General features: G+C 31.8%; 1 protein-coding gene across 1 annotated transcript; it reads left to right on the forward strand.

Moving 5' to 3' along the window:
* The first annotated feature begins 464 nt into the window (after nt 1-464).
* On the forward strand, nt 465-4,479 carry LOC124361188. Its single transcript, XM_046815227.1, has 3 exons — nt 465-517; nt 883-1,138; nt 2,379-4,479. Exons 1-3 carry the CDS (start codon nt 465-467, stop codon nt 3,138-3,140), a joined length of 1,071 nt encoding a protein of 356 aa, XP_046671183.1. The 3' UTR covers nt 3,141-4,479.
* Nucleotides 4,480-14,238: the final 9,759 nt, after the last annotated feature.

Below are 14,238 nucleotides of genomic sequence, written 5' to 3' on the forward strand. Positions count from 1 at the left end.
ACTGAAAGGTGAATAGTGTTTACCTCAGCTGACACTTTGAGTGAAATAATACTTTCATCCAATCAGAAACGAGGTATCTTGACTAGCGCTCCTTTCGGTGTGGTAACCAACCACGGGCGGAGCTGAAGAAGAAGAAATGAATGAATCATGGCCCGCTCGGCGCTCATCATATTCGAGTGAAGTAAACGTACTCAGCTAATTAACACGTAAATGATGCATCAGATGGTGGCGTCTACTTCTAATCATGTTACAACATATACCAGGACAACGGGATTTGAGGATAACTCACTGATATGTAGCCTACATCGCAATCAGTGTATTCTGTTTGAGGTACTCTTGGTTGACTGAGCCTCTTATAATGTAACTGGGTTTTATTGGAGGTAACTGTCGGTGTTGAAAATGTTTAAGAACTTGAGATTTTAATTGTTTTATACCCACAGAAAGCTGTTCGAGTAACAGAAAAGATGGAACACAGCCAACGGCACAGTAGAGACGCTACAACCGATAACCGAATCAAGTAAGCGGCTGCTGCTTGGACAGGTGACCGCTGAGCGATCCTTACAAGCAGCACGCCTGCCCAGCCATTGGTGGTGGTTCGGAAGTCACCTTTAAGCCGTTAGTCCCAAGGTTGGGTTAGAGAGGGGGATGACGTTATTATCCATTTGCTGGACTACGTTTTGCTTTAAATTTCATGGACTTAGCAAGTAATTCTGCTATGTCAAAGATCTTCTACACATATAAGCTGCTGTATATATAATAATAGCTATTTCATTTAAGAACCATTGTATATATGATACATATAAACTGCTGGAGTAAACGTTATTCATTCATTCTTAGATTCTAAACTGTAGAATTCGCATTAGCTGTTGAATTTCGGACCAGAACACCTGAAAGTAACCGCAACCATGATTGTTGCAGTGACTCCCAGCCCGGGGACCAGGAAGAGGATGGTGTATCAACAGTGGATGGGGGCTCCACACTCGAGGATGGCGGGTCCACCATAGAGGACAGTGTGTGTCCCACAGACGAGGGGGTACTCACGCTGGATGAGGCAAGGCGAGTCATCAAGGAGCTGAGGGACCGACACCGCGCACAGTCTCACCAACTGCTTGCTTGGAAGCGACGAGTCAAAGCTCAGGCACGTATAAAAGTTGGATCATATACTTAGTGCACCAAATACAATACAATACAGAAACATTTAAAATTTCACACAAAGTTTTTATTTTTATGTAATGTACTTTTTTTCTGAGAAATTATAATTGTATCCTCCAGAGAAATCTTATAATTATATATATATATATATATATATATATATATATATATATATATATATATATATATATATACATACCAAGTAATATATACATATAAATTCTGATTTTTCGAAATACATTTTTACGACAAATCAATATAGTACTAGTTATAAATAAAATAAAAGAAAACAACTCTATGAAATTTAACATATCTGTTGGTTTTTCATCTCAATGTGGCTTTTATTTATTCAAAGAAGTATAATAAAAACAATTTAAGTTTTGATGATTAACATAAATATATTAGTCATTAGATCCTAAACATCTCATATTTTAGCTTCAGCTCTCATTGTCACAAATTAATTGTTTTGTTTTAATACTTACAAAATCTAATATATAGGATCATATGATTCATTTTATTTCTAGTATTCAGAAACTACTTTTTAATAAATGCATTGCCTTTATTCCTATATATATATATATATATATATATATATATATATATATATATATATATATATATATATATATATATATATATATATATATCCAAATTACATTTTTCTCTCATATAGTTGGTTTGTTCAGTTGTTTATTTTGAAAATTACGTAACTTAAATAGCTTTAAGTGATTTAAGACACTATTTTAAATAATCCGTTACAAATATGTAGTGAAAGAATTTTGTTATGATGTAGAGAGTGTAATGGCCATTCACTTCAACAGTAAAATTCTATTTGATACGCTGTGTAAGAAAATAATAAATCATTCATATTCTAGTCAATTTAGTTTAAAGATAAATTTTAAAGAACATAACATCGCAACAATTCAATGAGATAAGAGAGCTGTTCAGCCTTACTGTAGCAGCTTTAATAATTGAGTCTCAAGAATTGATTAATTAGTTTTTTATTTGTATCATTGTTTAGGGTAATTAGTATACCTTTTATTTTACATAATGTTTTGTATCAAATTTGTATAGAAGAATTTTAATTTTCCTTTCCCGTTTTTAATTATTGGAAATAAAGTGAATGATTCTCTTACTTATTCATTCATTTGATTCTGGTACCTTACAACTCCTTCTGATTTTGTAATGAATAATTCTAAATTGTACAATATTTCTGTCTGTCACAGGAGGACTTGCTAGCACGTTTGGCCAGAGAGCGCAGTGAGCAGTTGAGGAACTTGTCGTCACAGCTACTGCTGTTCGAGTCTCGTCTGTGTCGCAAACAGCATGACATCAGCATCTTACTGGCACAGAGAGATGCTGTCATCGTGCGTCAGCAGCGTACCATCAAGCAGCTGCAGAGTCGACTGAGCGATGCGGGCCTGGACTGCGCAGAGGAGACCAACCTGGATTCCCTCAACGATAGCGACAGTGCAGTCATCATGGAGGATGACGATTTCCGGCAGGGCAGTTCAGAAGGAGTGACGGTCATACGGAGTGTATCCGATGCCCTGGAGACCCCGATCAGTTGTAAATATTCGTCTATGAGGCGGAGTAACGGCTTCCTGAGGCGGCCTGAGGTCCTGGAGACTGTCTACAGTGTGGAGGAGGATGGTGATTCGGACCAGCCACAGTCATCAAATCAGTTCGATTCCGGTATCGAAGAACCACCCAATAACAATTGGAAAACACACAAAGGAAGACTGAAGGATCTTTACGGTAGCTTCGAACGGTTAGATCAAGATCAACAACCGGAACCTCAAAACCACGTAACGACTTACAATCGAGTGATGAGCAACCATCGGTCAGTAACGAAGCCCAAAGATGTAAAATACAAGAGGATCAATAAAGCGAAATCTAAATCCTTGGAGGAACTGAGGGGAAGACTGAAAAACTGGGTGGAGAAAGGCAACAAAATAGCGATATCTTTGGATCAGTCGTTTAACTGAAATAACTGTTACTTAATGTATGAGTACAATGCATATCATGTCCATTTGTGGTCTGTGACACATTCCTCTTCTGTATGGATACATACATTGCGTAGATTGTGCTTTCATCTATCACTCCCTACAGCTTAATGTGAATGTATGTATTCATCTTCCAAATAAACTACTTCTTTTATATAAAATAAACTGAACTAAACTGATTTAAGGCTTACTATCTTGATATGCTTAAAAAAACTTTCTGTAAATAGAGTTTCTAAAATTAGCACTGTTACCTGCTGATGTTCTTTATGTTGTTTGATAATGAATATAGAATGTATCAAATTATTTATAATCAAATTTATTTTTTGTAGATATTTTATAACTCAAGGTTATAATTTAAATGCATCCAAACTGTATAGGCATAGGGATTAAAGATTAAATTGTTTAGTAAAAAGTATTTTTATAGAGAATTCTTATCTAAAGTAACAAGCTATTATAATCATTAGAAGATTTAACATTTCTCTTTCTCCATTATTACTTATCAAAGACATCATCAGTATTCGTATTTTACTTTTTATGTTCAGTACTATTATTAATTACTAAGTTTCTGAATAATAAACCAAATAACTCTAAATTTTTATTAAAAGTTTAATGTTTGAAACTAATGATGGAAAATCTAGAACATTTTTAGGACCTATTGTATAATTTTTACAAGTAATAACAACATGTTATATTTACTTTTACTATAAAAAGTATTTCCAGAGAATAGAATAAAATTACCATCAATCACCTTTGGCCTCAATTTCTTGGCCTTTCCTTCACTTACAGTCCTACTCATGTAATTAATTGGAAGTAAATTCATTACAATTGTTTTCCATGTAGACGTTACAGCATACTATTTTAATACTGTAAACTCAGTATTATGTCAAATATTACTTCAAAAAATAATTATTACACTCCATTATTATAGCAATACGCTCCACAAAAGAGTTCTCTTTTACATATACATCTGGTATAATTTCTGAAATATATTTACACTTCTTTACATTAACATGAAATATGTAACATGTTTAAGGATAATGGATGTAGCTTTATAAACTGCACTGCATTGTCTTCTATACTTAGATCTCTGTAGATTTAGAACTTTAAAAACTACGAAAATCGATGGAATCTAGTTCCTTTTTATTAGTTTAATACAAGTGCTATTTTGTATATAATCGCTATATTAGTTATAAATTGTAAATTATATTTTACCAATGTAAACTTACATAGTAAGTAATGTGATTTATTTCTGTATGTAAAAAAGCATTGTGGTATGACTGTGTATTTAATGATGTACAATAAAGACGATTGAGGTTTTTTATCTTTGGTATTTCTTTATTTCAAATTCCCACGGGAAATATAAGCTTTTGCATTCACTCCTGTAGTCCACAAGGATGAAATGTGGATCAATTCTAGTTTTTGGAATGTGTGTTGAGATTTTTAAAATGTTATGAGTATTTATATTATAAATGTAACATGTAAGTCTTTCCCAACTTAAGAGATTACATTTTGAAATCATTTTCTTCAAATTGTAACATATGTTCTTTCCTATATTATTTTGAATTAGTTTGTTAAATTTAATTAAGGAAAGAAAGGATTATGTAACTCCATTTAACGCATGCAGTCTTTGATAAACAAAAATATAGATGGAAAAACAAAAGAACCTCTATGCAATATTTGTAGAACCTTCATATGGCTGAAATTATTTTGTTACATTTATTACAACTTTATTACAAAAAACATTATATTACACAAACAAGCACAGTAAGTCCATGACAATAGCAAATTGAGTCACAAAGCAATATATACCAGACATTATTATAACAGAAAATTGCCGAGATAGATTTTTCACTGATTAGGTCTATAAACATTGATATAATTCCCAGACTGAACCAAGAAAATAGGATAATATTATTATGAACAGGGATTTAGAAGTATACTGTATATTGTACAGTATCAAGTTTACCATTATTTGTTCCTTCGAAAAATGAATACCAAGGGTACAAACAAAGGCAGCAAGCTGTGTAGTCCACAAAGTAGGGTACATTTACTTTTAGAAAAAAACTAATCGTAAATATTTTAAGACAGTCTAACCAATATCTTTGTGTGTCCGCATAGATTTGTTCACAAATTATCTTACAAACTGTTTCACGTAAAAAGAACAGATTTGACACCAATATATGTCTATTCAAGAGTAAGGCAGAGCTGGAAATTATGATTTTTTTCTCTACCCCTTACAATTGAAGTGTAATACAAGTGCAGAATGAGGTGCTTTATGACTGTAGACTTTTTAGTCTAACAAATGTATGAAAATATTGTCCCAAAGGCTATATTGACAAAACAATGACTCATTTAAGAGTAAGGATAACTCTAATCATTGGTTTGATACTGTTCATCAAAATTTGAGACATTATTTGCACATAACCAACGTAACTAAAACATACAATTCCTCTATACGTCACAGTCCAAACCTCCATGAAACTCTTCTTCCCAATAACTTGCACATTGAAATTTTGTGTGCTCTCAGCAACTTAGTGTCACAAGTAATAAATTGAGTTTTTATTTTTTGATTTGTTTATTCTACACAAATCCTACAATGACCAACTACGGTTGGAACAGAACCCAGCCTCCCCTTCTTAGATTACACGACAGTGATAGTGACCAGTTGATAGTGAATATAACATGGCATCTTAAAAGTTATTACCCTCAGTCCATCCTGAATATCCTGTTACTCCGGAAACAGCACAAAGGCTCTTTTAGGGCTAAGTGCAATAACAGTTATTCCTCAGGTGCTTGTCCTAAATGAATAAGAAATTGTTATAATTACTATGAAGATAAACCTCCTACTGAGCTGTTGCTCACTTGACATGATGGAGCCTGTACAAGGTGAGTTTTTATTTTGCCTTTTCATCAACTTCTCCAGGTAATGTGCTGGTACAATCTGTTTTTATTGTGCCTGTTCGGTTTTTTTTAATCTCTTTTAAATCTCATTAAGCTATGCTGGCCTGTGTGGGTCACTTTGGCTGTTATTTCTGTATGATGGGATCTCCCCTGGATTTGATCCCGTGATCTCTCAGTTAGAGAGCTGTGACTATATCCACTAGTCTATGGAGGAGGACCTGTATAGATTACATAATGAGATCAAGCTCTGCCTTAGTTATATAGCTCTCTTCCCAGCTGTTCTATCTTATTTAGAAAGTAAAAATTGAAGAACTGTAAAGAATACAAAGGTGTTGTTTTTGGGTAGATGATCTTACTGTAAAGGAAATACTGTAGTAGGGAATATTAACTATAGTAAATATTAATTTGTCTAAGACTTCATTTCAGTGTGGTCAAACTAATTCTTAGCATTGTATATTTTCTGTTGTTAGCTATTTAAATAAAAATACAGTATGATGTTTGCCATACAATTGTCTATATTCTTCTTTAATTATATTCATCTAGTCCAATTTCTTTTATGAATTTAAAAGCATCATAGGTGCATAATTTGTATCACAGTGTTTTATTCAACAATACCCAAAAATGACAAGAAATATATATTTTTTACCTGCTAATTAGTGTTAATTGCATGTTACATAATTGCATATAACTTATTACTTTTTCATAAATTCATTATTCTTGATTTGAAAATATAACAGGATTTGGAACATTTGCCATTTTACAAATGTATAACACTATTCATTGAAGGAGCTCTTCTTATAGTAAAAACTAATGAAATATAAAAAAGTACATAATTGTCCAGTGATTTTAAATGTATTTCTTATTTACTAAGGCCTTTTGACATCATAACACCTGATGATTGCATATTTGATGATGAAAGACTTTGAAGGATATATGTATTGGTAAATTTGAGTAATATCTATACTACAACACAAAAAGATCAATCTGTCCTCATTCAGGTGTAAAAAGTCTAAGAATAAAATTAATAACACAAAATGATAAACATAATATTATTTACTCTTCTGGTGTCAGGTGGGGATCTCATTCATCACAACAGATTCTTGTATAGATAGACATCACCACCATTCTAGCAATCAAAAAGTTAAAGAGGAATTTCTAATTACTTTTGAGTACAATACTTTAAGAATATTAATTGTTTACCAAGACTTATTAAAGATTTGGATAATTTGTCTATTTCAACAAACCAAGTTCATGTAGTTGCATCAGAAAGCTGTGTAAGTATAAAATACAACTGAACATCCACAATGTGAAAGTACGAAAAAACCAAATGTTACACAATATTATTATTTTATCAGGTGACAAATCTTAACAATAATATGCTAAAAATTGTACTAATAGTTTTATTGATTTTCAATTGTTTCTTTTATGAATATAAGTTGTATCTAACACAATTATTTGAATTTTCTACAATTATGTATACTATACATTGGTCCACCACACCAATTATATAATAATTTTGAGATTTCAATCTAAGAGAGGATTTGTTCTTCTTTAAGTTTATTAGCTACTTTTTCCCAATTGAGAACACTGTAGGAACTCTCTGATGGCATCTCAGCAATATCATTAATGCTATCCAATTTTGTATCGGAAGAAGTTTCTTCTAGATTGTTATAAATAGAACTCTTATGACAATTTCTAAATTGATTCCTTCCGCTGTTCCTCAGAATATCTTTTGAAGATATCTTTGGGTAACCAGTTTGTCTGTGTTTGAACTGTTTACTAGTTCTCCTTCCTTGATTTATACAATTGATGGACTTCTTTGGAAAATAGTTTAATACTTCTTTAGATTTTGTTATTTTTGTCACTGAGACATTATTTTTTCCTTTTCTAGTCAAGGCTGAAAATATAAGAGGCACTTTTTGTGATAATGGCTTATAGGGCATTCTATTGGAGTACAAATAATCTTTAAACCCATGATATTTATTTGATGGCATAACTTTCTTATCCGTTGATATCACAGTAGATAAATTTGCTGTTGCTGTAGTGTTTTTGTTTTCTTCCATATATTCTTCTTTTGGAGGCAGACCATTTTCCGATTTATTGTTGTAAGGCGTAGTATTATTTTGCTCCTTGGGGGTATCATTTTTAGTCGCTGTAGTTAAATCTTCTTTTGTAGTTTTCATAATTAATGACTGGAAAATAGTTGTTTTACTAGATTTAGACATTGCCGTACTCTTATCGCATTGAGAAGGATTTTCATCCCTTTCATCTGTTTTGTTTACGAATTGTTCCTGTTTTTTTATTTCTTTGTCAAATGAATTTATAAATGTTAATTTCTCACTGTTTAGTTTAGGTTCATTTAACGTATTTTCTCTACTTGTGTGTTGTATTTTTTTATCATTGAAAGTCCCTATAGAATATGATCCCCTCTCTATATTTATGTTTATTGTGTTTCCATAATTTGGTATATCCAATGATTTTTGGGATTCAACAATATTTTGTAAATTTGGATGTTTAAATATATTACCCTGATCAACTTGTGCCTGAAAGATTGGAAGTGGTTTTTTATTTTGCATTAAAATAGAAAAATCTTCAATTTTGTTATCTGCAGTTTGTACTTTCTGATCTGGGCTAGCACTGAAATTAATTCTAGGTGAATTTGTATTTTCCATTTGTATTCCATTAGGGTATGCTTTAGTTGACCTGATATCTTCTTCAAGAATTTTAGAGGGTACTTCTTTAATTGAATTTCGCTTACCCTTAGAATCTGGAATGTCACTATTAGACCACTTATGAGTTGCTTTGAAAATTCGTTTATTGAGTTTGCTTCTGCAGTTTGGGCACTTTATAATTTCTTTCTTTAAAATTACTTTGGTTTTTCCTTTGCCATTAAACTTTTTTTCATCATTTGGTACAAGTTTGATTTTTTTCTCATTAACAATACAATTTTCACATACGTCAGTCTCAAAATCTTTAAGAGAGTTTATTACTTTCTTCAAGTCTGAGGTCTCACTGAGTGATGACGTGTCATTATTTTCAAGAAATACAACCATATCATCTGGTACATTATCTGTTGTACATTTTGGATCATTACACATGTTTACTCGGCAGTGGCAAGCTGAATCATCAGAGCTGTACTCATTTTGGTCAGAACTTCTACTGTTATGACCAAAAGGTTTGTTAAATTTCATATTCTGTTGGTGTCGTCGAAAGAACTTATTCAATCCCCAGCTGTGTGGCCTTTGCCAGTCATCATATGGCCAATTATTGGGTTCTTTTCTTTCATAAAATTGTGGTGTGCGAAAAGGACCTCTTTGCTTAAATTTTGCAGATTTTTCACCATTATATGGCAATTTTTGTACTTCCTCAACTTCCTCGTTTTCATAAAATTTAATGTGAAGATGCGTTCCAGGTGATAGCTTTTTCTTAAATGGCAGATTATCTGGAATTCTTTTATTGTTGTTAGATTCCTCACTTTCAGAATTTGAAGAGTAACTGTCAATTCCATGGTGCCAATATTTATTATTTGGAAAATGTTTATATTTTTTTTTATTTGAAACAAAGTGTTTTCTTGAGTTATTACTCTGATTCTGAGAACCTCCATAATCTCTCGTGTACTGTTCTCTGTGTGATATGTTAAAAGTATTAGCTTGTTTATTTTTAAACTTGTCGGAATTGTTCTGTTCATCATACTGGTGTTGTTGTTTATCTGGGTTTTTAACTATGTCTGAATCATTATCAGGAGAAATGTCATAATAATACACACTTTTAATGTACTCTTTGTCATTTTCTGGCCTATGACCTTTTTTCATTCGTTTCTTTTGCTTTGATTTTATTTTATTTTTTAATCTTTGTTGATAAGGCATGTACATCAAATTTTGATAAAATTGGTTATTCCATCTAGCAGGATATTGTCTTGTGTTTTTTCTAGGAGCATTGTTTGCCAATTCAGGTTTACAGAAACAAACATCTTCTTCAACATAAGGTAGATCAAAATGTTGAGGATATATCTTCCTATTTTTATGTTGCAATTGATTTCCATCTGTTGCAGCTCTATTATACATTGATTCATCATTTGTAGGTTTTAAGAACAGTACTTTTTTGTTGTTGTGTGGTGTTTTGTAAATTGTTGGTATGTGTTCTCTGTCACTGCTGTCATTGCACAAACTACACGAACAATCTGAATTTTTTTGTGACTGTCTTACACTATTGTTTTTATATTTATTTAAAGATCTCCATCTCTGTTCAGCTATACATGATTCACAAGAGCAAACTGAAATATTAGATGATGATTGATCAACATGATATTGACAGGTTGGTTTTGAATTGAATGCCTGCCTATATGACTTCTCAGGCTTATCGCCTATAAATCTGTTGTGTCTTTTATGTTTGCAGTTATTAAGTTTATCTTGTGAATTGTCTTTATTTTCACTTGTGTTTTCTTTATAATAATTAACAACCTGAGTTTGAGACTGTTTTGAGGGTGAGTTTGAAGACATTTTACTGCCTTTTTTATCTCCCTTACCTTTTTTTGTTTTGTTTTTCTCTTGTTTTGTTATTTTCTTCTTATTTTTTGTATTCTCTGGATTTATTTTAAATGTCACTTTGCTTGGTGGTTTTTCAAGCTCAGCCGAGGTTTTATTAGTAAGATTGGAATTTGTTGTTGTCTGTGTTGTTTGGTCAAAATTTGGAGTCTCTTTTTTAAATCTTTTGGTGCGGTTAAACTTATTTTTGCTTTTTTGCTTAGACTGATGAATACTTTTACCAGTATAAGGTTGTGTGTTATCTACCACTCTATTTCTTGGGGAGGAAGCATCAATATTTTCTTTGTAGTTATTTTGTTGACAAAATGACTTTTCTTGGTCAGATATACTTCTACAATTTTGTAATTGTTTTAAATATAAGAATAAATCCTGAAGATCAGATTCAAGGACATGAATTCGATTATACAACTGACAAATATTTTGATTTTTGAATTGAGTATCACTTTTTGTGTGAATTTCTTCTTTTAATTGGTTAGCAATATCTACAAGAGAACGGACAGAACTGTAAAATGTTAGATAATCACACATGTGCTTACTATCACATAATTCTTCCTCTGGATGGTCAGTTTGAGAAAAATATAAGTCCTCTAAGTTCTGTAGTTTTTTCTCAAGTGTATTAATTTTGCGTAACATCAGGCAGTAGTATTCATTTTGTTTTCTCTTACCTGGTTTCTTCCTGAACTTAAACCGTAAACTATCACTTTGCATACCAATAACTTTATCTTTTAAACTGTTAATTAGACCTTTTGTTGCACCTGGTTGATAGATCATCTTTTTTTGTTCACAACAAACATTAAAGTTGTTGCAACTTGGGGCATGCATCCATTGAGAATTATTATGATTGCAGCAATAATTGCTGTAATAGTGGATTTGATTTCTATTACACATTGATTCCATTTGATTCGCTAACTGACAATAAATCAAAATAAACTGAATTAAAATTTGAAATTAATAAATTTGACTTCACTGCTCGATTTTATTATTTATGACATTGTTTGTTTATATAGAACATATGTTTCCTTATAAGATTATTAATCTCCTCAATAAGAATAAAGGCTTTGTCTAGACAAAATTAAAGCAGTTTACAAAGCATGTTACAAAGGAGCAATTAAAGCAATTCGCTCTTAGTGCGCACTTAAGATTGAGGCTTTGCTCTGGTATTCATACATTAAATGACAAAGAGTGTCACAACATATTACATAAGCTTTATTTGCGAATGCAAAGACATTTTATTTTGATCAAATAACATAAACTTTATATCTATCTAATACAACCATACATTGTATCTAATAAGACATGTTAATAAGTGAGTATAACAAAAAGAATCAAACTTAGAAATCAGAAACTCTTTATTACAATATCTTTGAGAAATGTATAGCGTCAATTTAAAATAATTGAGGCAGTAGCTGCAAAAAGGGCAGTGTTTTGAGAAAAATAAATTTGAAATATGTCTTTAGTTGCACATTTGATGTTTGAAACAAATTTAACTTATGTTTGAACTGTTCTTGTTGCAAATTTAATAAAGAATAAAGACATGTAGGACTTACAAACATTAATAACTAACATTATACCTGTATACAATATAGATTTGTGTAACTTCTTGCATAGACCAACTTTTTTATATGCCCTTTTTACAAAGATAAATTTGTACAAAATAATATTTTAAATACAAATGTACCAAGTCAGGTACATTAGCTATTACCTATTAACATTTCCATTTTTATTACGATTACCTCATTACTATTAGTAAATAATACCAGGCTAGAAAATAAAATGCTTCGTAGTGAATAAAATTAAATGTTTATTGATTACGTGTCAAATACATAATGGCAACATAAATCAAATAAAGTATTCAAAGCCACTTAACGCAATACAATTCACAAAATTATAAGGCCTGTTTACTTAATAGTCATTGTCAATGCCATCATCAGAATAATGTGATTCTTGGTCATCATTGTTGTCATCATGGGTCTGTTCCGAAGTTGTTGGCAGTTGGGCTCCAGGAGATGACTGCTCTAGTTCTCCATCTACAGTCTTGAAGTAATCGTTGTAGAATTGATGGTTTTGAAGACTTTAATAAGGCATTAAAGACAAAACGTCTGCTACTTTATTTGTTTTGATTGCAACACGTGGTCTTTAGGGTGAGTCTTCATGTATTTGAAAGGTTGCATTACCTCATGGTAGGAATGAGAGCACAACAAAGTACTACAACCTTTGTATTTAATAATAACAAACTGATGAATACCAAATTTAGAGTTTTTACTTGAAGGATGCTTAAGGAAATACGGCTCTAAATCACTTTTCCAATCATACAGTGCATCACTACCATCAACCAATATGAAAGGTGAGGGGATTTGACGGCATGAACAAATGTTGTCCAAATATGCCTGAGGGTTTTCCACTACTGCTTTCTTCTTTATTCCTGTTTTCATCAAACCGAAGTTTCGGTCACATTGACCGAAGGAATGCCCTCGCACGGGAAAAATTTGATTAACTTGAAGATTGAAGGTATAGGCATACCATGAACAAAATCTTAGCAAGTTATCATTTTTATTTTGGCCTCCAGCCGCATCAGATAGGAGCACTATTTCTGTAACATTGGGGAATTTATTTTTGATTTTTGACAAACAATCGTATAAGAAAGACACTACAGAGTCAGAACCTTTCTTTCCCTGGCCTTCCAAAAATGTGTAGTAATATGAAGAATCATCATTATGCACATGTATGTTGAATACATACAACCAAAGAAAACGCTTGTAAAATTGTTTTGTTACATTTAATTTGGGTAAAGGAAGATTTTGGCAACAATCAAACTCAAGGACTAGTTAGAAATAGAAATAGAAACATTTTTTATTTCCAAAAACATATATACATAGATATTACATTTATTTACATTTTAAGTATAGTATTTGGATAATATTATTTATATAATTTAAGTATTTATTACATATTAATATATATTCTAAATGGAAATTAGCCTACATGGGCAAGCAGCCTGTGCGTAGGCTAGAGTTGTACTAAAAAGTGTATGTTATCTAGATGTAGAAAAAAAGTGTTACTGTTACGTGTCGGTGTGTTTTAAGGCATAAAATGTAGAAATGTAGTTGTGTGATGAAGGAGATAAGAGATAATATTGTATTAGACAAAAAGAATTAAGACCACATACGATATGACGAGCGCCGGGGGATGAGGAGGGGTCAAGGTCAGTTTGGTCCCCAGTCTGAGTGAATGAAAGTCTCGGATCCTTGGACTCCAATTTGTAACAATAGTTCTGTGACATTATATTTAAATTTTGTAATACTACCTGATTCAAATAAATTTAAATGCTGAAATTTGTTACATATGTTTCTAAATAGAATATGTGAAATATAGTAAGAATTGGTTTTTGAAAAGGATTTATCTAATCTAATTACATTAATACCAACATGTTCTGAATATCTTGTTTGGTAAGAGTGCACAATTTCTGGTAATATTGTATTAGCATTTTTGTAGATGTGAATTAGTACATTTTTTATATATAACTGTCGTAGTGAAAGTAGGGAGGGTTCCTGAAAGAGAGACTCAGTTGGATAACGCACATTTTTCCTCAACCCTGCCTTTAGTATACCTACTCTTTTGCGTAATGAAAAGAGGTT

Source organism: Homalodisca vitripennis, chromosome 4, assembly GCF_021130785.1.
Source record: "Homalodisca vitripennis isolate AUS2020 chromosome 4, UT_GWSS_2.1, whole genome shotgun sequence".
Lineage (NCBI taxonomy): Eukaryota > Metazoa > Arthropoda > Insecta > Hemiptera > Cicadellidae > Homalodisca > Homalodisca vitripennis.